At 45.2% G+C, this 24,997-nt stretch overlaps 1 protein-coding gene across 2 annotated transcripts in view; it reads right to left on the bottom strand.

The window, feature by feature from the left end:
• TAFA1 (TAFA chemokine like family member 1) overlaps window positions 1-24,733 on the bottom strand; it is a 1,179,244-nt gene extending 1,154,511 nt beyond the window's left edge. For both annotated transcript variants that reach the window (XM_085624775.1, XM_085624776.1), the window contains exons 1-2: window positions 24,295-24,733; window positions 20,638-20,758 (exon numbers count right to left, since the gene is read on the bottom strand). In XM_085624775.1, coding sequence (XP_085480901.1) covers window positions 20,638-20,749 — 112 coding nt within the window. In that variant the 5' untranslated portion in view covers window positions 20,750-20,758; window positions 24,295-24,733. The remainder of the gene's footprint in view (window positions 1-20,637; window positions 20,759-24,294) is intronic.
• Window positions 24,734-24,997: the final 264 nt, after the last annotated feature.

The raw sequence follows: 24,997 nt of genomic DNA, 5'->3' as shown, positions 1-24,997 counted from the left end.
GCCAACTACACCCTAGTTCAATTAATACATTTTCTTTCAAATAATCAATGCCCCATGTATCCACCAGTACCCCCAATGTATAAAAGCACAGTGCCAATTAAATGAAGGATGACACTTCATTGGCCCTAACTGAAAGGCAATATGATGCCTCCTCTGTTGTAAAAGTTAGGGAAGTGGCACTAGGTTTCAGTTATGTGAGCAGTCCTAAATGTCTTGAGAGAAACAAATAGGGTGGGATAAGTCTGCGAGGAGGTGCTCTCTAATAGTATATTATTAAAAACTGACCACTATTGTCACTGCACACAGGTCAACATGCTGATGCTTGGCCTCTATTTTCACAACAGGTGTGACCTTAGGCAAATACTTTGTTTGTTTCACTCATATTTGCTGTCATAGGAAACTTCAACATCCCCAAAAGTATTTTTCCAGAATGGAAGGAGGTTGCTTGCGAATTTTCATCTTCATTACTTAGGTGTGGGTGGATAGATTCTGTGAGAAAATGCAATTTTTGCATGGGAATCTGCATGTTTTCCTGACTTGTATTGTTGGTTTTTAGACTCTGCAGACAGGGGCACTGCCGTCCAGTGCACTGTTTTTGTATGTTTTGACCCCTAAACATGTAAAAATTGGCTAAACCCTGATTGGCATAGTTAATTCTCCTGTAAGGTCATAGTATACGGGGTAGAAACTACACCCAGGGCATGGAAAGTTAAAGATCAAACTTACTGTACTATCCATTTGTTTGACAATGAGAACATGACTTTGGTCAACTAATTTAGCTTTATTGCTACAGTTTACATCTGCAGCCCAACCTAATAAAATAGCCCTTTTGATAGGGGTACTAACTTCCTTTTAAATCTTATTAAGTCACACCTAAGTAGGCCCTGTAGCTCACAAGGTAGTGTGCATGATATTTAAAAGTGGGACATATGGAAATGAAAATGTTAGCATGTCCCTACAGTGCCAAAACCCCTAAAAGCTATGTTCACGGTGAAATGCTCTGGCTGTCTTATGAGGAAAACTAGAGTGCAAATTAATATATTAATTTTACTTACTAGGGTTGGGACAAGTTAGTGAAATGGTTCAACCACTATTTTGTATTACTTAATAAAAATCCAATTCAATGGTGGAGTTAGATTTTTTATAAATATTTAGAAATAGTAACTTTTAGAAAGTTGCGTTTTCCCTGTCTTGAATATAATTTACGTTAGCAACCACACCTACCAGTGCTTGTCCTTAATGAGGTGTGAAAATTGCTGCCAGAGCAGAGACAATAGCTTAGACTTGGTGACAGGATGGTCTGCGCCTGAGGTTTGTGACACCTGCCATCCCAGGAAGAGCAGCTGGAAGGTTTCAGGGTTTTAATTCACTTCAAATGAGCAAGCATGAAACCTGTCCACTCACAGTCAAGTGTAAGGGTTAGCCTGAGGAGAGAATGCCTTTCATTTTTCGTCTCTCTGCAGTTAAATGGGCACCAGTCCAGGGGCTGATCCCAGAACCAGTTTGATGTAGCTGAGGAGGAGGGGTCTTCCCAGTTCTCTAAACATGTCCCTGTCTGGCCCATGGGCTCCCTTCAGGGGAAGAAGGCCTGTGCCACATTGGATTTCCCTCAGAATAGTGCTGTCTGGGATATTTTGCAGTAAGGCAAACGGGATGTGCTACAAAAATGGGAAGTTCTGCCTACAAAAACTATTTACTCATTGGTTCAGAAGTGTCCTTGCTTACAGCTCATCAGACCACTTTCTGGACCTGTGGAAAAACAGAATAAGTCTGACTGTGATATCTGGAGCCTTTGAGAAGATCTGAAGGGCTGAATTTGCTTCCACTTGTACCCAGGATAAAGCAGTAGACTCAAAGGGTCAGTTGGCTGACCTCCTCTATAGCTACAAGGACATCAAAAGTGGCAATATTGCATTTAGCACCTTGAGACCCTCACGGGTGAGTATTCACGCCTTATAAGATTACTGACTGATTGAGTTTTTGATGACTGGAGTGAGCTTTTTTCTGGAGTGGCTGGTGATCAGATGCAAATGGAGAAGGACTAGGCCCTGCTGGTGGATGCTGCTATGGTGGTCCTGACTCCAAAGTGCTGTCCCTGAGGTCCCGAGAGTCTTACTAATGTCCAGAAGGAGTTATTCTGAAATGTTTGAAAATTTTAACTTAGAAACCGTTTGAACTTCCAGACCTCCAGAAGACAGGGTCCAACCACCCAAATCATTCTGCCAAAGATGAAACTTTGCTAGGTAAGAAAATCAGGTTGGTCGTGGAAAGAGCTTTTTGCTACCTGAAAATAAATTTCAGTGAGCACTCTTGGCAATCTTATCCAACTTTGGTGTGATTTTCCCGGATACCGCTTGCCACCTTGCCTCACTAGAGGAATCCAAGCTCCAAAAAAGAGACTAACTCGTAAGGAAGACATTTTGACTGTGACAAGGCACCAAAGTATCTGGTCCTTGAGAGGATTTCCCTGGGTATGAAATTAGAATTTTCCTACTGTGTGCTTTTGCCGCCAATATCAATTACTGCAGTGGAACCTCGCTCAATGTCTCTCTGACTTCGAAGGGCCTTTGCTACAAATGCCTACTGCCTTGTCCGGTGGGAGGATTTTGATCTCCATTTCAGAGACTAAGTCAGAAGGCAAAATCATGGACCAGGATGAACCTTCTTGATGTATTCACCCCATACTCCATCACGGTGGGTTTGAAATCACGCATAGATGCCGGTCAACCACAATCAGTGATTACTGATTGACCCTTAATTTTTTCTTCCTGGTTTTTGCGTTAAATCAATAAAAAATCATGCCTGGTTCTCCATATTTTATTTTAGGCATTTTGGTGTTATTTTGTGAAATAAAGCTAACTCTATTTTTATAAATTAGACTGCAACTTTTGTTGTGTTTTAAACTTGACTTTTTCATTCATTTGTTATTTCTAAATGCTTTATATATTTTCATTAAGTTATGCCTATCTGCTCTGTGCCATAGCTACCAAGGGTCCGTACAAGTGCAAAATTATTTGATTATTTTTAATTATGGGTTCACAGTTTGTCTGGAGGACAGGATCACAAACCATCTGTGGATTAATGGACTAGATACCTCTTATTTTCTAACCATTCATAGCCCACCTGGCACTTTTTTGTAAAGCTAAAGTATTAAAAGCTACCACTGGAAAATGTCCCTCTCTGAAGGGTCACTCTAAACTTTTTTCCTTCCTCCTCCTATTTTTCTTACCTTCTGTTTGTTGGCTTTAGGACTTTGAGTCCTTTATCACTGCTAACCACATCTAAAGTGCATGTGCTCTCTTCTCTAAACATGGTATAATTGGTTTACACCTGTTTAGCATAATTAATGTGTTTGTAGTCCCCTTGTAAAGTGGTATACCATATACCCAGGGCCTGTAAATGAAATGCTGATAATTGGCCTGCAGCACTGATTGTGTCACCCACACAAGCAACCTTTCAAACTGCAGGCCCTGTCTATGCAGTTTACTGCCACTTCGACTTGGCATTTCAAAACCCTTTGCCAAGCCTTAAACTCCCCTTTTATTACACAAATGTCAACCCTAATGTAGGCCCTAGGCAGCACTGAGGGCAGGGTTCTCTCTGTGTAAATGGTAGGACGTGTACTTTCATGTTTAGAATGTCCTAGTAATGACAAACACCCAAAACAGTTTTTCACTAATGTGAGGCCTACTCCTTTCATAGGCTAGCATTGGAAAATCCTTAATACACTTTTAGGCTGTAATTCTTGATTTGAAGGGAGTAGCTGCATCATGTTTCAGATCTGTGAAATGGTGATGGTTAATCCTCTTTACTGGTAAAGTTGGATTTAACATTTCTGTTTTAGAAATACCACTTTTAGAAAGTGAACATTTCTCTGCTATTACTGCTTGCAGTCTGTCTCCAATACACTTCTGAGGTGGGTGACAGTTAAACTTTGTTTCCCTCTAGACATCCACAAACACAGGAAGGGTGGGTGTGACACAGAACTCATCTGCATTTATTTACATTCTGATAGCTCTTCCTGGCAGGAAGAGAGGGGGAGCTGACAATTACACCTGGATAGGCAGTGTCCTGCTTCTGACACAAAGGGCTGATTACCAACTACTGTTAGTTTGGAGCCAGGGCTGGGAAGAAATGGGGGATCTGTGCACTTCAAGGGCCTACTTTGAAGTCACCCCCACTTCAAAGGCACAACTGGGTGTAAGTGACCCTACCAAAAAGTACACTAGTGAATCTGTGAATGCCTCTGTCAGGAGTAAAGACTGCTGTACCACAAGGATTTCCACTCTGCTTGACTGCTGCTCTGAAAGAACAGCTTTTTTGCTTTGCTGTCCTGATATCTGCCCTGCTGAGGACAAGGACGGGACCCATCTCCCTTGATCCCAGAGTGACTCCAAGGGTTTGCTAGCTTGCCCCATGTTCTGAAGACTCGGGCCATCAACGACTTCCTTCAACCCTGTAACAACACCTGAACTCTGAAATCTGTTAGTCCTGCCCTGCCAAGTGGTGCCAATCCAATCCTGGTCCCTTCGAAAGTGAGCTTCTACTGTGCAAAACTTTTTAAAAAAATCAATGCAGTGATGACTTTGCACCGATCGGAATTGACATATTGCCCTTTAACACCGAAGTATGATATGATCAATGACATCGCTTTGACAGACTGTGCAGCTCGACAATGGACAGTGCAGCTGGACCATGACACAGAGCCTGCATCGTAAAGGGGTTTGTCGATGAAGCATTCATTGTCTGCGTGAATCAGAACCGACACAGAGTCTTCGACATCTATGCTTCCTCCTTCTAAAGTACTTTTTCAGTGCAACCTATGTGAGTTCTATAGCTGGCCTCGCCCTCAATGTTGGGTGGTCTCAACTTTGGATTTACCCCGGTCCAGTGCGACCACAAGTAACCCCTAAGCGCTATTTGCTTTTAAGCACTACATTTTAATCTAATCTTTAAAATTCATAACTCCGGTTCTACTTATTGGATTTTTGTCATTTTGGTCTTGTTTTACTCATAAAAATATTATCTATGATTCTAAGCCTGTGTGGAGTGTTTTTGTGGTGTTTTCATTGTTACTGTGTGTGCGTGTTAGTGTGTTTTTCACAAATACTTTATACATTGCCTCTTTAGATAAGCCTGACTGCTCTCTATTAAGCTACCAGAGGGTAAACACAGGTTTATCTTTTAGTGTGTATCTTGCTTACCCTGACTAGAGGGGTGGTTGCTGCTTGGACAGGGTGCATACCTCTGCCAAACAGAAACCCCAGTTCTAACAGCTACTAAATGGAATGACACCAAACCAAGCTTATGAACTTTCTTGACTAAAGTTGTACTTTTATGGCAAATTTGTTGCCGATCCATTCAGCATTTCTTTTCTGTAGCATAGAGCAAACTTTTCTATGAGAATTAAAAAGGAAAAGCCACTTTTAAGACTGCTAGTTTTTCTGCATCTCAGTTGACAGAGTTTCACGAAATGTGTCATGTTGAACCCAAACGGACAGAATTTTTATTTTTGGAATGTTTTGTTCAGTTTTGTCGACATCACCCACGTTATATACAAAACAAAAAACTATGCCCAGGCAAAATTTGTGTCATACTGGCACAATCAACATAATTTTTGTAATTTTGAGTTACACTAAAAGTCTGGGAATTACTTTATTACACCACATCACGTAATCATGTGAGCTTCACTTTGAAAATTTACCACAAATGTGTAATTTGCTGTAAATATTTCACTTGAAAGCATGGCACAATGCAAACAAGGGACTGGTAGTGGCTTTTGTTTTTTTGCACTATTTTTTTATGACAAAATGCATCCTTGCATCCAAAGTGGATGTGAGGATGCATTTCACACTAAAATACAATGCCAGTTTTGCATTTTGATTTATTATGCATAATTCACTTAATTTTTCTGAAATTTCCCATAGTTTCACAAATTGCGCAAATTTCACATACCTCTACAAAAAAACAGCTTTTTAACGGAAACTGACTTAATTTCGAGTGGGTCAGGATACCCCTCCACTCCCTCAAATGTGTGGAGTGTAAAATAGCATATTACACTCCACACAGCATATGTGTTTTATGCAATGGAATTTTTCATGTGTATTTGTTTCAGAAAGAGGTATTTAACCAAAACCACGATGCAAGGGTAAATTGGTACAGTGAGGTAAAATCATATTGATTGACTAGTAAGAGAGATGTTTCTCAGAGTAAAGTCACTGCAAAATGCACTCTGTGATGAAATAAACTGTTTTTCACATGTGAATGAAAATTTGCCTAGCTTTAGTACAGGTAAGTTTCAATTCTATTAAAGACACAGAGGCGGGGATTATGCCCTTCTTCCTATGCTTTATTTTTAAGAAGCCATTTCAAAAACACAACAAAACTACTTTTCCCATTAATACCAGGGAAAAGGAAAAAGTCTAAATCTATAAATTCTTCTTCTTTCCTTGCAACATAATCTCAACGTGGTCCTTCTTCTCTGCTGACTTCTCCTCTTTCTTCGCGCTAACATGTCCAGTTGAACGTCATGCGTTTTGTTTGAAGCCATCATTCCCTGCAAAAACAGGCAACATCAGGGACCATTCCCACTATGTAAATTTGATACTTGTATAGCGCACTACTCACCCGCAAGGGTCTCAAGGTGCTTGTACGAATACCGCTGTGGAACCCATCCTGGCTTTCCCTGTGAGGCGTCCACTCCTGGGCACCCCCAAGGTGGAGGCCAGGCATCCTTAGCGTTGTGGGGGCCGTTGTGGAGATTAAGCAAGCTATTGCCCAGAGTTGCAGAGTGGGACTCCATGATTGGAATAGGCACCAAGGCGAGAATTATCAGGTCCGTGGAATATTTGAGCCCAAGACCCGCCGAGGCGGGGAATTGACCCCTGGTCCCGGGCTAGACCTCTGCATCAGGGTCTGCCGCTCTAATCATTGAGCCACACTTCTCCACAGATGATTGGTTCAAAGCACAAGCTCTGGACAGAAAACAATCTGCTACACAATGCAAACTCTAAACACAACTTTACAAAGAAGCTCACTTTTCCCTCTAATCATGAAGCCAATTTACTTATGCCAGAATGGGGAGGGTCTGCGTCTGTAATGATTGCCGAGTTGGATAATCCTTACCTGTACTAAAGCTAGGCAAATTATCATTCTATGTCAGGACCAGAGGCTTGGATTATGCCAGTTCAAAGCTTTTCCACTACCAGCTGTGCCACCTCCAGCACAAGTTTAAAATAAAACCTCTTAAAGGTAGAGTCCAAGGACCAGTCTGCAGTGCGCATAAGTCCTCCAGACGCACCCCAAGTGAAAACACTTTTGAGGTCATAGCCCCTTTCGCTGAGTGGGCCCCAAACTCCTTAGAATTAATACCTGCTTCCTGTACTACCCAACAAACCGATCTAGTTATGGTTGAAGAAGAAACCATTTTGTATGTTTATCTAATGCAATAAGCAGTTGTCTTTCGCCTGGAGGGCGGACCTCCTCAGTCAAATCCTTGTACGCTCTGAGGCACTCTACCACACACTGCTTCGGGGATTCCAGGAATGCAGAGTGTGAGATAATTCTAGTATTGCATTTGGTCCTTCTACTGACCGTAAAAGAAACCCCCTCCGGGGGAAAAGATTCTGCCCAAGATATCCAGAGCTCACACGTCCAACACGCGCCTGCGAGAAACCAGACATAACAGCATCACCAACTTGGCTGAAATCTCCTTGTGTGACAAAAACCTATTCGATTGCCAGGATTAGAAAAAGATTGAGCACCAGATTAACGTCCCACAGGGTGAAGTAGCGCGGCTCTGGCTGAAGGTAAAGTCGAATGCCCCTGAGGAGTTTGCAGACAAACGAATGTTCCCCCATCTGGGCCTCATCAATGGGGGCATAGCCAACAGAGATTTCTGAACGAAACGCGTTTATAGAGCTGTAAGCCAACCCCTCCTCTGCGAGGCCCGCCAGTAAATTAAGGATTCGGACTACATCTGCCACCATGGAATTTCCTCCCCATCACATACACCAACGACGCCACCTGTTCTAGAAAGATCGGTATCTCTTGGTCGTGCTGTCAGCCCATGCTCTGGATAGTAATGACACAGCATGTCCTGAAAGGGCTGGAAGTAACCAGCGTTGCATGAATTCCGCCATGCCATCATCCTCAGCGTCCCATCAACTACCAGACAATGTGGATTGACATCTGGATTCAGCGGGATGTGAGGAAAGTGCAAGATCATGTACCTCCCAGGTGATTGATGTACCTGACCTTGGAAATATTGTCCATCTTGAGAAGAAAGCATGAGTGAAACCTGTCTTTTGTCCAGCACTGTACTGCAAATGACCCCGCCAGGAGCTCCAGGCAATTGATATGTAAGGACTGCTCTTGTGTGGACCAAGCACCTCCTGTGGAAAAATCTCCATATTTGGCACCCTGGCCAGAATGACTGGCGTCATACTTGATCGCGATGTTTGGGGCGGAACCGAGGATGGCCCTTCCATTCCACTCCTCCATGTGGGTAAGCCACCAAACCATATCCTTCTTTACCTCCACCATAAGCGGCACTGACTGCGAGTACGTCAACCCCTTCCTGAGGTGATGGGCTCTGAGATGCTGCATCGCACAAGAGTGCAAGTGCAAGGGGCCAGGGAAGATGGCCTGGATCAAGAAGAGAGAAGGCCCACAAGACCGGCAAGCTGGTGCAGGGACCTATGGGATTTGACCATGGTTTGACTTATTTTGTGTCTGATTTTCACCATTTTCCAGGCGGGAAGTCTCAGGGTAGAGGAGACTGAGTCTATCATGAATCCTAGAAAGGTCGCACATTGAACCAGGGCCAGAAGGGATTTATTTTTGTTTATCGTGAATCCCAACCCCTGCAATAAATGCTGTTTGCAAGTGCAGAGTCAGTTTCTTGGGGCATTGAGCCAAGAAGAACATGTCGTATAGGTAGACTATCATCCTGATGCCTTGCACTCTTAGGAATTACACAGACAGCCTGAGGACCTTGATGAAACACCACAGAGCCGAGGATAGCCCAAAGGGAGAGTGGTGAACTCGAAGACCTGGCCGCCCCACCCGAACTTCAGGAAACACAGGTGAGAGGGAAAGATCGGGGAAGTGAGAGAAGGTTCCTTCAGGTCAATCCGGACCATCCAATCGAGGGGTCTCAACATGTCCCGGAGCAAATGTATACCTTCTATTTTTAAATGGAGGTATACCACCCACTCATTGAAGTCCTTCAGGTTGATCATTGGTCTCTGAATCCCCGACGGCTTTGTCGACCAGGAAGATATTGCAGACAAAACCATTGTGGTGCTCCTGTGAGCAACAAATTGCCTCTTTCTGGACAAGGGCAGCCACGTCTTTGTCTATCAGCTCTGCATCATGCTGGGAAAAGGAAATGAGACTGGGGCAGCCCAGCTGGTGAGGGCGGCTGTAGAACTCCACCTGGAAGCCATGTACCATCTGGCGCATCCAAGCATTGCTGGTGATAGAAGCCCAAGCAGGAAGGAAGAGCGCTAGTCGACCCCCCCACTCGCAGGCGAGCAGATGGCAGAACACTCTCCTTTCTCAGAGGCGTTTGTTTGGACTCTGTAGCCTCTAAGGCCTCAGGACTTCGTTCCTGTGGTAGGGTAGAATGTATTGAAGCATGCTCTGTCCTGGTACTGCCCATGCCCGAAGCCTTGTCCCCTGTCAAGGTTGGAATAGGAGTAACAACTGGCCGAGCGGCCCCTGCCAGGACCAGCCCCTTGGAAAACCTGAGGGGTAAAGACCCCTCTAATGCTGGACTGTGCCTTGTCCAGGAAGGCGAACATTGCCACAAACTTGCTAAGCTCTTTGACAAAAGGGTCCCTGAACAACCCCCCCGGGCCCCAGCTCCCACCTCCGAAGAGGCGCGCCCCCTCAACTTTAGGTCTACCTTTATTAAAAGCAAGCAACAATGCTCTGTTCGCATTCCCTAAAAATACGATGGCACGCTGCCCCCACCATGACAACAGCTCTGGAGAGATTAAAGATCCTGAGGCCTCGGACTCTTCAGCCATATCCAGGATCTTGGTCATCGGACTGCCCGCGTCCAGAAGTTTGTCCTGGCAGGAGCACCAGGAGCAGTCAATACCCTTCTTAGGGTCCTTAACAAACTTTGCCAGAAATGTCGACATCTTAGGATCGATATCCGGCATGAGGGCTACCTTGCCATCTAAAAGGGGATGAGGGCATTTCGCCTGGAGGTGGTTGCGAGCGTCCATCTCCATGGGTTAAAGCTGACGGTTGGTGACGTACATGGCCACCTTGTTCACTGGGACCCAGTCTGCGAACTGGGGGACGAGAATGTCGTCCAGGTCTAACATATCTGAAGTACCCTCTGGGTCCGGGGTGGAAGGGGGCATGGGAAGCCATGGTCTAGAAGGGGCTGTGTCATCATCGGTATCCCCTGTGTCCTGGGGTTGGGGATCTCTCTTGAGGACCCGCTGGGTCCTGCTTGCACCAAAAATGGTTGCTTGAGGCACGCAAATGCATCCATGCCCACCCCAGAATCACATTTCCTCTTTGGGTGGGCCCTCCTGGGGTGCTCGGGGGCCTTTGGTAGGTCTGGCATGGGTTTAGCCCATTTGGAGCACTCCCATGCAATCTGAGCCGAGAGATGCTGCTCCAAGGGTTCCATGGCCTGGTTGACAGCCCTATGGATTGAATCATCCACTGCCTGGCAAAAGTCATCATCCCAAGGGAGAAAGGACAAGGAGTCCTCCTCCTGGAACTGGTCTTGGTCAGACTGCATAGCCGGTCAGGCAATAGGGACTCAAAGTATGGAGCATGTGCTTAAAACAACAGGCAATCGTGAGTGCTGGGGAGCACAGATTATGGTCCGCAGAGCATGTGCAGTATTGAGGCTGGGAGGGGGCCCAAGGTTAATATAGGTGGGCCAAAGAAGCACAATGTATGGGTTGAGCCCTAGGACACTCTCACCTTAAAAACTCTGGGCTAAAGCTGCCCGAGACAGTGTTCCACGCAGCGCTGACAGCTGCACATACAGCCCCACAGGGAATCAGGGATAGATAAAAATACAGATTCCTCAGGGCGTATAAAAATACTTGGGAAAACAGACCCAAACAAGGGTGTCACTCGGGCTAGGAGAAAAACTTGCTCTGGCCAGGAAGGTGCCACACTGCCCCCAATCGGTGGGAGGACCCCACCGCAGTAGATATTGGGTAACAACGTCGCGTAAAGCACACAAAAGAGTCCAGCGACCACCAGGAATCTGTAAAGCAATTGGATTATTAGATTAGGGAAACATATCACTCAATAACCACAAAAACACCCTTTCACCCAGAGAAGAGAAAAATTATCGATTTAACTTGCTGCTGAGCAGTGAAGAAAGAGGAGGAGTCAAGAGCGGAGAAGGACCACGGTGAGACCGGGCTGCAAGCAGAAAGGAAGGATTTATGGATTTAGACTGTTTCCTTTGCCCTGGTGTTAATAGGAAAAGTAGTTTTGTTGTGTTTTTGAAATGGCTGCAATAAAATAAAGCGAAGGAAGAAGGGCATAATCCGAGCCTCCGGTCCTGACATAGCATTACAATGCACTATGATAATAATCTTGAATGTAACCTCTGCACTGTAATAATAAATGTGTGAATGGGTGTTTCCCGGTACAGCTGATCTAAATAACACTATTTATTGGATCACATTTATTTTCCCTCTAATTGCATCTTTAAATATGAGTTAGCATCCTAATTGCAAACTGTAGCACTTGATGGGTGGGTGAATGAATACACAGACATATCCCGCCCAGGAGTTAAGACTCGCTTCCAGAAACTTCGTGAGCTATCTTCCAGAACATCTAGCCACGCAGAAATACATACAGGGAATCGCTATCTTTTAATTTAACTTTAGGAGCTCCTTCTTAAAAAGCTATAATTTTTATTGAAATATCTAGAGTGCACAGCCAGTTTCACATGTGTTAGCTGCTTTTAACAGGGAGGAAATACGTGAAATTAATCAGGTTAGATTGTCCTTTACAGTAAGATAGTGTTACTGGTGCGCGCATAATTGCTCGGTATGCCACTTTTAAATTAAACACCTAGCCTTCAGCTAAGCACCGCCATAAAATGGCATGCTGGATCCCGCATTGATTACAGTCATTTGCAGTGCAGAAAAAAATAAAACTTCATACACATACAACATCAAACGACTGAAATTATAAATTATAGTGGTCGTTAGCCCGCGTCTCCTCCAGCATGGCGCTCCTCTATTCACTTTTATTTGATGGAACGTTTTAATCTTGCCCAAAAAAGTGTCTAAATGAAAGTAAATGATGCCTTTCTAATATCATAAATATGAAAAATAGGAAGTGCTTAGGGACTGCACTCAAAACGCATTAACATTCAGGAAGGTTTCTACTTAACATATTCCCTGTGTTTTTTTTTATGTCCAGGTCTGTTCGGTTCAGTCGACAGGCTGCACATTCATAACTTTATCGACTTGAAAAGGCTCAAGTGGGGTACTGAGGCACGGTGCACCCACAGGCCTGTTCCTTCGAGGACCCCTCCCTGCTGTGTGTGCCATGTGTACACTGCAGGTATGGCAGGGCCTGGACGGGGTGAGGAGGGTGTGAAACCCCGCTCATCTGTCAACCGAGTGGATTATTTCTTGAGAGACTGGAATTGGCCGCCCGGCATCAGGAGACCATCCATCTTACTCACATGTGGCGCGAGGAAGCTGCCCGGGAGGGACTCACGAGAGGGAAAAGCCTGCCGTCCCCGAGCGCGCGACGCAGCGGCTGTAAACCCGTCACTCTGTCTGCATCGCGGCCCTGAGTGAAAGATTTGTCATCTCGCGCATTTTCCCTGATACTTGGTATGCACTTAGTGTCTCGCTCTTCCTGTTCCATAAAAGAGGTCATTTTTCAAGCTTAGGGAAACGTTGCACGGCACTGAATCTTTGTCCCTCATCGTTTTTGTCTTTCTAGCACAGCCACTTGTTTACTCTGATTTTACATAATGAGGGTATATGTTTTTTCTCGGCGTGTTGTTCCTTCCTTTAGATGAGGATTTATATTATTCCCGTTTAGTTAATGATTAGGTGTCCTATGTTGAGGGGGAGCGTTGAATTGATAACTGAGCAGGTTGCAGCACCGAAAGTGAACTTTAAGTTGAGGAAAGTCATAACTTTTCACGGGAAAGGCTTCAAAGGCCTTGTCAGTTGTCCTGTTTGATTGCATCGTTTTGGTTTATCGTTGATATGTATTACTTTGATTTATGCCGGACTGCCACATTCAGACTGGGTATCCGTCTGAGTTACACGGGACGTGGACGGTTCCTGGCGTGAAACATTATGCTATGGTTGAGTGTTATTGTTCTTTGCTGAGTGTGCTAACAGCTGGTAAAGTTAGCCCATTAATAATGGGCCCTATGTGATAATGCATGTAGCATCGGCACGTCCATAGGGCCAAAGGAGCTATGCCCCCTCACCTTTTTCTGAGAAGAAGAGTGTCAGTCAGACTGAGCAAAGGACAGCCTGACACACGCTCTTCTTTTTCCGGTCAGGCAGCCAAGAGTTAAACACGCGCTAAATGCTCAGGCTCCTAGCTGCCTGAGATGAACTTTGCCAGACTGAGGATTTCACAACCCTGTGGGCGTGACCTCCTCAGCCTGGCAAAAGTGCTTCAAAGCCCTCCCCTAGATGATGAGGGGGAGTCTCACTGATTTCCTCAGACCTGGGTGCTTCAGTTTTAAGCCCTGAAGTGCCCAGGGCCAAGGGCCAATCAGTGACATCTCGTCACAGAGTGGGGAGGGGTCAGCAGTCTAACTGACCCCATCCCACTCTATGACATGTGATGGACTGCTGCCTTCTCTCATTGGCTGACCTCTCCTGGGAACTCCGAGGCTTTCCTCTAGAGAGCTGCACAGCAGGTAAGTTTCTTGCTTTTTTAATGTTTGGTGCATACATGCATGTATAAATGTATGAATTTGTTGTGAGTGCTGTGAATTGGTGTGTGTGTGCCTGTGTGTGAATGCATGGGTGTGAGTAAGGGATATGTGTGCGTGTGAGGCTCACCTGCCCCCCGCTGCCAAAATTACTGACCGCCACTGAATGCACGTTTATGGGAAAGCATTGCCTTTAGAGGACACGCGACCATGGAGTACTGCAATTTCCTTAGACAAGGCAGTATAGCACATACTCAGCACAATCTCCTAGGCTGACGATACTCACCTTATCCTCTCGCTCACCGAGGAACCCTTCAACACCAAAACCAACTTCTGCAACACAATGACCAAAGTAGCCAAATGGATGAGAGACAGCTGTCACAAACTCAACTCTGACAAAACAGAAGTAATGATCTTCGGGAAGAAGACTTCCCGTTCTTCTTCCCGAATGGCATCACAGCTGATGGCCAGCAGAACTCCGACAAACACCCACACCGACAGACCATGCACACAACCTCAGCACCATCCTCGACAACCAACTGACCATAAAATGACAAGTCAACGCAGTCGCCTCCTCCTGCTTCCACACCCTCCACATGTTCCTCAGAATCTTCAGATGGATCCCAATCGACACCAGAAAGACCGTCACGCAGGCCCTCATCACCAGCTGCCTTGGCTATGGCAACACTCTCTACGCCAGAATCTCCACCCAGCTCCTCAAGAGACTCCAGACCACAACGAACACCACAGCAAGACTCATCCTGGACCTTCCCAAATGGACCTGCATCACCCATCACCTCAGAAACCTCCACTGGCTACCCACCCAGATGAGATGCCTGTTCAAGATCCTCATGTACTCATCCAAAGCTCTAAACAACCAAGGGCCAACCTACATCAACCATCGACTAAACTTCCACCTGCCCGCAAGACACCTGTGCTCTGCCTCGCTCCCCCTCGCACACCTCCTTGCATTCATCGCAGCCGCAGCGGGGCCACTCCTGCTCCTATATTGGTGCCAAGACATTGAACAACCTGCCCTTCCTCCTCTGAACAGCACCCTCCCTGGAAGACTTCATAAACAAACTCAAGACCTGGCATTTCGACACAGACACTGCACCCTCAGTGCTCATATACCCCTAGTGGTGGCAGTGCTGCACTATACAAATGCTGATTGGTTGACTGATAGCAGAGTTAAGCATTACTGCCCTCTGCCGATGGAGCTATCAGCTGTTAATTACTTGTCTAACATTCATAATGTGGAGAAAAGTGAAGGACGGGCACCATTGTGGACAGCATGGCTACTAGTACCCATCACCCACACAAGCAGATAAACATGGCTGCTGTCACCACCTGCTTCCAGTTCCTCTGCCACACTTTTGCTGAATTTGGAATATACACGAACAACAGTAGTTAATGCCTGCAATCTAGGCCTACTGACTGGTAGAGCCCATCTCAACAATTCACATAGGGTGGTACCATCAGTTACAAAACCTTAGGCTGAACAATTGCAGCTCTCACCTGCCCAAAACCTTGTTTCTAGGGTGCCCCTGGTGCTCAATATAAAGCATGTAAATTTAGCAATCTACAGCATGATTACAAAATTGTTAATCAATATGGATGCCCCATACTATTGACTGTACCATACTGGGAAATAGGCATGGCCACTGGCATTATGTGGCAGGGGCGGAGCAAATTATGCAGCAGGGTTGAATGTACTATAGGCAAAAAAGGCATATTATGTGGCGCAATACAGCACATTTTGTGATAGTATTACTTCATGAATTTGTTGTTTTTAATCATATTAACAATGTATGGGCAAACTTCAACTCATTAGGACGAGTTTAACTCCCAAATACATCAACGAGAAACTGAAAGGTGGACAGTCAATCTATGTGAATTGCCTTCCACTGCGCGGCAAAACGTTGCTGCATCATCAGTAACTTTTAATCCGTTATTGTTTTAATCTGTACATTATGAGGCAAATTATATATTCTGTGGCAAATCCATAATTTTGCGGAAAACATTGAGGCCGCAGAATCGCATAATTCCAATGGCCCTGGCAATAGGTAGTAATCCAACTCCCAGCTTTACCTCGGACACATACATTGATGCTGCATTTTGAAAAGCCTGCAGAGGGGACAAACACAACTATGTCAAGGTTTTAGAACCACGTTGCACGTACCAAGATGGCGTCTTCGGTCTTACCGTGTTACCCACTGATGCTACGGCGGCCTTGACAGTATCGTGTTGCCTTTTAGGTCTCGTTGAGCCCCAGCGCTTGCGCTGGCTCGAAGAGACATTTTATATGTGGGATTTTCAAAGTGCTGCTGGCTGGCCTAACGCTTGCGTTCACGCGATCGTGCACGCGCGCAGCCGGCCGCCAGCAGCACTTTGAAAACTCGTGTGCGTCATCGCGATCACTTTCGCTTTCAGAGCGATCGCGATGACGCACGCGCACACACAACTCCTCCCCCACCACATTTTGCATCTCTGGCCGCTCGCGCGCGGCCAACGCTTGTTTAATTAATTGGCGAGCAACTAGTCTTCGTATTTTGTGCAGTGGTAGGTTTTTTAGGTCAACGGAAATACTGGTGCGTGACTGCTCTGTTTAGCAGGGCCTCCCGTTACCGTGCCTTTCACCCGCACTGCAGTTTGACTGTGAAGACACTGATGGCTGCAGCGGGGCTTCTTGGTAGCACAGATTAATGGACCAGACTTCAATGTTCTAATACCAGGCTCCGAATACTTGGGGAAAGTGTGTTTTCCAGACTCCCTGCCATAGCCGAGGGATCCCGAAAAACACTCAATTGCATGCTTATGTCAGTGCACACGCGTTTCCTGTGTCCGCGCGCTCGTTTCCTGCGTCGGCGCAGACCCCAACCGGAACTGGGATGCCGGATTCGGAGGTAGAGGCTGGTGCCGTCTTTTTTGATGTGGTAGTTTTACATATAGTGTTACTTTTGGGCATCACCCCATAAACAAACAATTACTTGGAGCTTATTAAATGCGCCCCTCCATTGATCTTCCAACATCTCTTCCTTCATTCTTTTAGCCCCTCCCCATCCTTTCTGTCGTTGTTTATTTCTTCCCTCCTTCTTGATCCGTCACCCACATCATTGCTTCCTTTCTTAGTTCCCCTTTACCTCCTTTAGTTCCAGGATGCCTCTCCGCCCCCTTTCCTCCATTTTCCTGCTTCGTTCCTCTCCTACATCTCTTCCATCCTCCCTTCACCCTCCATTCTGCGATATTCACCACCTTTCCTTTTTTCCCTGCTCTCTCTTAACTACCTTCCTTTCTTCCACCCACAATCCTACTCATACCTCCTGCCTTACTTTCCTTATTGGCTTACTGTCATTACTTCGTTCCTTCCACTTTCTCGTGCTACTTGCATAGCTCTCTCCCTTCCTCCCTTCATTTCTTCCTTCCTGCCGCCCCTCCCTTTTTCTCTCTCTCGCTCTGACGTTCTTTCCTTCAACCCATCCTTTCTTCCTTCGTACCTTAATTTCTTGCTCGCTTTCATCTTTCCTCACTTTCCTTTGTTTCTTCCGTCCCCTAAACCTCGGTCCCTCCATGCGTCACGGAAACTTCAAGGCCTTCCTCACCATCCACAGCTACTCCCAGCTCCTTATGTACCCCTTTGGATACAAATGCACCAACTCGGCAGACAAGTCTACGTGCCTGTATTATTAGTATACCTTCCAGATGAGTGTGTGAGTTAAGTGGATTTTACTGATGGTTTATTATAGAGTTCAGGTGGTTGTGCCAGCGTGCTGTAGTACACTGCAGTATTGACAGATCTTATGTACAGATGTTTAAACATACCTATATATATCTGTGTTGTTTGTCAAATCCTCACAGCAGGTTCTGCTGTAAACCAGATTTCATTGTTAGTTTATTGTATTGTACACATGTGATGTCAGTGTTCCACATGTTTTGGGTGGTTGGTTGGTGCACCGCGGCAAAAAATAGGCCTTGGCACCAAAATAAAAGTGCCCCCCATTAGCAAATATATAGCCGAAAAAGGGGCCCAAATTTGAAAAGAAGGCTACTTTTAAACTTGTTAAGGCAAATTTATGGGTATTTTGCAAGGTAAGGGAAACTGTGTGCTTTTGTGCTTGCTGCAGGCTGTGCATGTGGCAATATCAGTGAAATCAACAGGAAAGACCGGCCCAGCTGACCATTAAGCAGGCCCACAAACTTCTAAAAACCAGCCCACACACTTATCTGTGAGACCAGCCCATCGGGCACTGCCTGGTTTGCCAGTAGGCCAGTCGGTACTTGGGTATACTTTGACTAGTTTAATAAAGTCATACACCAATCACACCCTTTTAAATAACTTTCAGATCGAGTGTTTGTGTTAAGTGAATTTAATGTTGGTTTATTGCATTGCACACATTACAGTACTATAGTGTCAGTTTTGAGGTTTTGTTGGTGGTTCGTTATATTGTCTGTTAAAAGGTGGGATTTTAGCAATCTACAAATCCAGGTTAGGTTAGGCGTGGTGCTTATGGTGCAGTGGGCAGTTCTGCAGTAGGGGTCCAGTTGGTGCCAAAGTGTGCCCGCCCATATTTTTGTTGTGCAGTATTTCTTTCAGAGATTTGTTCAGTGGAGACAAGTTAGATGGTGGCAACTTCAGAGTAGAAGGATAAACTGGAGCTTATTTAAAAGCCCCTTGCGCAGCTAGAGCGTCACTTGTAATATGGGAAAAAGTGACATACCGGCGGCGCAAGGGGCTTGTAAAGGCCCATGATGTCATGAGATCCGCTAGTTTTTTCGAGCGGTCAACTAAACATCTTTAATATAACTTAGTTGTTTTGTAATCAGTTACTGTTTATTACTTAGAGAGTATGGACTGATGAGTTAGTAAGACATGTTCATTTTTTAGTTATGCTCAGGCATTCTGAATTTGGTTGAAAATGTTTGGGATGAGCAAGGTTATTGAAAAGCACACACACACCGGGCAACCAGAGACCACCCTCTACCCAGGGTTGTTTTTTTTCTGGTATACTTCACTGGTTGCTTTTTTCACCTTTGTAGCATGCTGCTTTTTTTACTACATATGTTTAAACGCAGAATTTTTATATAGGCCAAGGCACTTACCGGCTATGTCCTACTCCGCTGGTGTGTGTGCTGGATGTCTGAGTGATTGTACTGTGGTTGATTCATGCTTGGGCCTAAAGTGTGTGTCTCTCTCTCTCTGGATGAGGGTGTAACAAGGGTTTAGCACACTTTGTTGGTCAAGTGCACAGATAGAGAGACCTACTCTTCAAATGAATGTCTGAGAAAGGTGGCAGAACTGGCTGAGTACAAGCTGAGTGGGTGGTCATGTGTATGGATTTTGTTTTTAGGTCGAGACTGGGCAGCAGGTTTGCTGCTCTGTGAGGCATGCTGTATTCGGGTAGGGACTCGAAGCTCCACCAACTCTCCACCCATATTTTTAATTGGCTTGTGTCATTGTCCACTGTAAACTGTGGCTGTTAATTGGTCAATAGGCTTAGTAGTCCCTTCTTAGTACCGCCTTGTCTCCTTTTCTAACCTCCCATGGCGACACCCCCTGTTACGTGTGTTGTTACTTGGTAGGCTTTAATTACAGCCTTCAAGCACTATTTTCTTAAATAACTTTGTCCTGCCTGCTGCTGCATGCAGGACACGCTCTCTCCTAATGCTTATAGCATGGGCGCCAAATGCATTTGCATTGCAATAGGCCTCGCATTTGTGCGAGTTTCAGCTAATGGCATTGTAAATGACAATTCCTTATATTTATCTGTTTTAAAAACAACATATAAATTAAAGGCATTGTCATTTACAATGCCAATAGCTCAAACTCTCGTAAATGCGAGACCTATTGCATTGCAAATGCTTGTTTTTTTCTGTCTAAGCGACTTGCTAAGCGTTTATAAATAAACCACATCCTGACAATGAAATCGCACCCTGCTCGGCCCTGCAGCGGGAGAGCAGACACGTTTAAAATTCCCCAACACATTTGCACTCTGTGCAGCAGCAGAAACGAAACAATCTTTTCTTGGAATTGCTTTTAGGGACCAAAAAGCTTCAGTTATTTTTTTTCTTCTACTAGCAGCACACGCACTTTTTCACGGAGTCATGCCTGCCAGCCGGCTACCACCGGCAGAACAAAATAAAGTTACGTGAAGGGAGAAGGTTATTTCCCAGTGGACGAAATGTATTATTTTCCAACATGGAAATAAAACACAGACACGGGGCTAGAACAGAATTATACATCAAAACACATTCTCTGAAATACTTCCAGTCGCCTGCTCTCTCCCTACTTGTGCTGTGCGTCTCAACAAATGCATGAATTATGTCAGCGTAAATAATAAATGAAGCTTCTTGCATAAAGGGAAAAGTGTGGAAGACCCCTACTGAAATTCACACACGAATCCTTATATGTTTTACGCCCAAGGGCTCTGCTATTTTCAGGGCACCACTAATCAGATTCCAGGTGTGACATAGTGGCAAAGTTGCAGGCGTGAGAACCACAAAACCTGGAGTTCGAGTCGCAGCTCCTCCCCCTTGACTAAAAATGTGTCATCCTAGTGAAATCAAACTGTTCTCTTCTGCCCAAGTTCCTGCAGCTGCCAGAGATCGCCAGTCTCTACTTCTGACTCACTTTTCAGTTAGGCACCAAACAAGAACAATTCACTCAGGACAGTGTGGCCGTTCCTTATGTGGCAGATGGCTAGTTTGTATTGTGTTCTTCCTACCTGGTCGGTGCAGGTGGTACTGCTGGAAGCTGTGCTGAAGGGATCCCTGGCAGAGCAGAAACGCCCATCCGCTTATCCACAAATACAGGACCCAGGACACCGCAGACACCATTGTCACTCTCTAAACAAAACAAAAATATTGTTATGTGGCAGCATCTCCGGTTAAGAGTTAACGCAAAGTTGTGTACCTGCCCAGAACAATAATGGCACCACACAGCATGATTTTTTTCCTACTTGGAAAAAAAGCGTAATTTTAGTTTAATAACCACATATTCAGATTCTTCAATCCTTATGGTATATTGGGCGGTCAGTCACCCATCCAATGGTCTCCTGTTGCTATGTATCTTAGATGCTTGTTGCACACACAGGTGGATTGCTAAAGCACTGTTGTTGTCAGCTCAGTTCTAAACTGCATTTTGCCAAATTTAGCCTTCTGGGAAGTAGGACTGACGCCTATCTCGATGTCACCTGGATATGTTTCAATCTTTTTGTGTTTATGTTGCAAATTACTGTGTTCAGCTGTGTCAGTACAAATGTTCAATGTAGGCACACCCAGATTACAACTCCTAGAATATATAGGTTGTCAAGTAACAGCCGAGGAGTGGATACTTGGTTTCCTGATGGCATTAACGTAACTTTTATCCCCACTGAAAAAGAGTCTAGAGTCTGACAAACTCTGCATGATCTAGAAGAATTAGGTCCAGCCAAATGCATGTTAGATATGTGCGGCGGTGACATGTGCCTTGATGTGCATGCCTGTCATATGTACACTGATGCATTACATCGCAATGCAAATACCAATAACCAATATCTTGGGATAGGACAGTAGCACTGGTGGTTCACCAGTTCACCACTCACAACCCATCACCCCACCCTACCACACTCAGCATCCCTAAGGCCAATATGTCCTTGTCAACTGGAAGGCGTGGTACTGTGGACCTCGAAAGGTGAGGAGTTTGAGAAACAGGAACCATAGAATACAAATGGCCAGTCTTGTAAGTGACAAACACAGATGTTAGTTATAGATATTTTTTTAAATACAAGACGCTGACCCATTTATTTGGTTGCTCCTTGATTAGAAGCTATCATAATTTGCCTATGGCTCATGTTTACATTTTCATTGCTGGTAACAATTCGCCTAAACTACTCCAGAATCTTGTTAAAATCCTTTTAAAAAGATGTACTGCAAAGATCAAACAAAAACTACGTTTATGGGACGTACAAGATTATTCCTGTGCCCACAATTTCACCCATCCTATGACACAAGTCATGTCAAAAAGAGACAGCCAAGGAAGATGCGAGTCAAGAGGCCTTATTGACTAACCTAAATAATTCAGCAGTACAAATGACACTTAATGATCCAAGAGAGAGAAGGCAGGGCAAACTCGTGTCACTGATATATCGGATCCCGATACTTTGCCCCTATCCGCTTACTTACCAGAAATGCAGTCTATGCCATTTTGAGAAAGGGGGCAGAGGTGTCTATTTTTACAGTGTGGTGACAATATGCATCCTAGAAGCTAATCTGAGAAGGCAAGATCCACACAGAGCCGCACCTAGCCCACACTCATAGAAAGAAGGGCGGGCACCCATCTGCTGCCTTCTGAAGTAGTGAGATGTGTAAATGCAATCTGGAAACCTGAAAGCAGCCTCGTTCCTTGTGTGTCTGCGAGACTGCATAAGCATGTAATGACGAGGCCCGCTGTTGTCTGTTCTGTACCTACCCAGTAGGTAACAAACTGTTTGGGCTTCTAGAACATCAATTTTTAATCAGTGTTGTCTTCCACACAAAGTAATTGTTTCTCAGAAGCACGCTCAATTCCCCTGACAAAAGCAGCTCGTTTTGCTCAGTATCCGCTCATAAAGATGTGTAATCAGATCAGCCTGAAGTACAAAGCCAGCGGGGCTGCGATCCGTCAGTATATCAGATACGGGGTGTCAGAACTTGCAGACACACTCGTTCATTAAATAAATAAAACTGTCAGTGGAGTGGTAACGTTCGCGTTTCTCGTTCTTTCTCTCCCAAGGTACGTCTGCATTTCAGAGCAAGGGACTTTAAAAGGCGTTGAGGTGGTACATGGCTTGTGGTACATTTCTGCAAAGACGGAAGGTGTAGGCGAGTTCGTGAAGCTTTGCCCAGTGTAACCCCCTCTAAAGCACTTTCTGCTTGCACTGGCATCGGCAAATTAATCAAACTTCAGGCACTCTCGGATCCGACCAATCACGCAGAGCCTCCCCATCCAATAATCCAATCAGCAGACCATTATTTAATTCGAGCCTTTCAAGCCAGGAAGGTAATTCTTACAGATAGTTTTTCTCTGGTTTTAAGAGGGCAAGGGAGTACCAATTTAAAACCTGCAAATGACATACCAGCGTGAGACTCTTCCCAGTCTGCTGTGAAAAAAAATCAAGTTGGATACTAAATGAAAAAAAGTGCAAGGCGTCCGCTCCGGTAAAACATTGGACGTCAGGCATTACGTGTCAGTATGTTTACCACCTCGACATAATAAACCAAGTCCCACCTGAATATTATAGGCGACTCTGCACAACATTTTACAGTATCTATCTATCTATCTATCTATCTATCTATCTATCTATCTATCTATCTATCTATCTATCTATCTATCTATCTATCTATCTATCTATCTATCTATCTATCTATCTATCTATCTATCTATCTATCTATCTATCTATCTATCTATCTATCTATCTATCTATCTATCTATCTATCTATCGCACATTCACACACACACACACACACACATATATATATATATATATATATATATATATATATATATATATATATATATATATATATATACATATATACATATATGTGTGTGTTGACTACTGATAACGACCATACGAGCACGAGGCACGAGAGAAGCTGAGGCCGTTCAGTTACCAAAGGGGGCCGGTGACGACCCTAGCCATGCATGGTGTGCAGTGTTACTTTCCAGCTCTGTCTCTGCAGAGCAGTAGTCTGCAGGTAGCGTTTGCCAAACCCGTGAAGAACTGTTAGCACGTTATCCCTTTTGGGGATGACTTCTGCCTCTGTTGGAGTGGTAAGGCAATTTAAAAAGCAATACTTAAATGCGATCCAGCGACACGGTACCATCCTCGCGAGTGGCTTCTGCCTGCGTCGACCCGAATTTCTTTATCCACAGGGGTGGGCTTCGCAGCAGAGAGCCCTCGTGTGTGTGCGCCCAGGGGTGGCCCTTCCTGCAACCCCGACACAGTCATTACATTAGGGTAATCTCCGTTAATATAAAAGCCTTTCCACATTCTTGGGCAGCCTGGCTGACTGCTCAAACTTCCGTCTTGCCAGGTTGCTTTTTTAATTGAATAAAGTACAACATGCTCTGCATTCAGCCCTCGCGTAAAGAGGATTCCCCTTCCGCTCGCTCGCCGCTTTCTCCTAATGCACCGGCTAGCGGTAATACTTTAATTGCATTTCATGTGATCCCTCGCATTACCTGATAAGTCTCCCTCATCGACGCCACTCTCCCCGCTCACCACTCGGCGACAAATGCCTTTTCCCTTTGCCTCAACAGACGGCTTCAATAAAACGTGCGTGAAAATAGCTTCCCCCCGGTTATTATCTGATGACTTTTAAATCTGCTCCCTGAGTTAAGCCCCTCTGCAGCTTCTTACCTGAATAATCCAACCTCGAGCAGAGATCTCTATTAGCGCACATTTGAGAGATCTAGCACTTCTCAAGGTCCATCGGCGCCAAAAAATACCAAAAAAAGACGACTCTCAATCAGAAGCTCCCGAGTGATCGTCTCGCTGAGGATCACACACCCACGGCTCCGCCGCCGCTACCAATCCAATTTCCAGAGTAAAGAAGACATCAGGGTTCTCAGTGTTATCAGAAAAGTCGCCAAGATTCAAGGGGTGGAACGCGCGTCATTTTCACCTTTAAATCATCTTATGGCGTCACCTCCGCGCGCACAGCCCTTTGACGGGATCCTGAGGTAATTTACGGCTTCCCGCGTACACGCCCGAGGATCGCCTTGTGCTCGGCGCGCGACTGGCTGTCCCAGCAGAGTGCAGTCACAGGAAAGCAGCCACACTGCAGCCCGGGCTGCTGTACAGTAAGATGCTCCTGTGAGTCTGTTTCAGCACACCGCGGCTTGGGTATCACATGTCTTAAAGCGGCATAGACCCCTATAGCAAGCCACTGTGCGCTGAAAAGCGCAGCTCACCTGCTCACCTGCAGAAGTGGAGTGGCTGTACCGCCTCAGCGGATGTTTATAAAGAGCAGTTGCCAATATAAAATACACTGTTTTGAAACGCTTTGCACTTTCTTCAACAGTGGCGTAGGAAGAGTGACTGGTGCTCGCAGGGAATATGG

Source organism: Triturus cristatus, chromosome 9 (assembly GCF_964204655.1).
Source record: "Triturus cristatus chromosome 9, aTriCri1.1, whole genome shotgun sequence".
Taxonomy (NCBI): domain Eukaryota; kingdom Metazoa; phylum Chordata; class Amphibia; order Caudata; family Salamandridae; genus Triturus; species Triturus cristatus.
The sequence above is the reverse complement of the archived record's forward strand: the minus strand, read 5'-3'. Positions and strand labels throughout refer to the sequence as shown.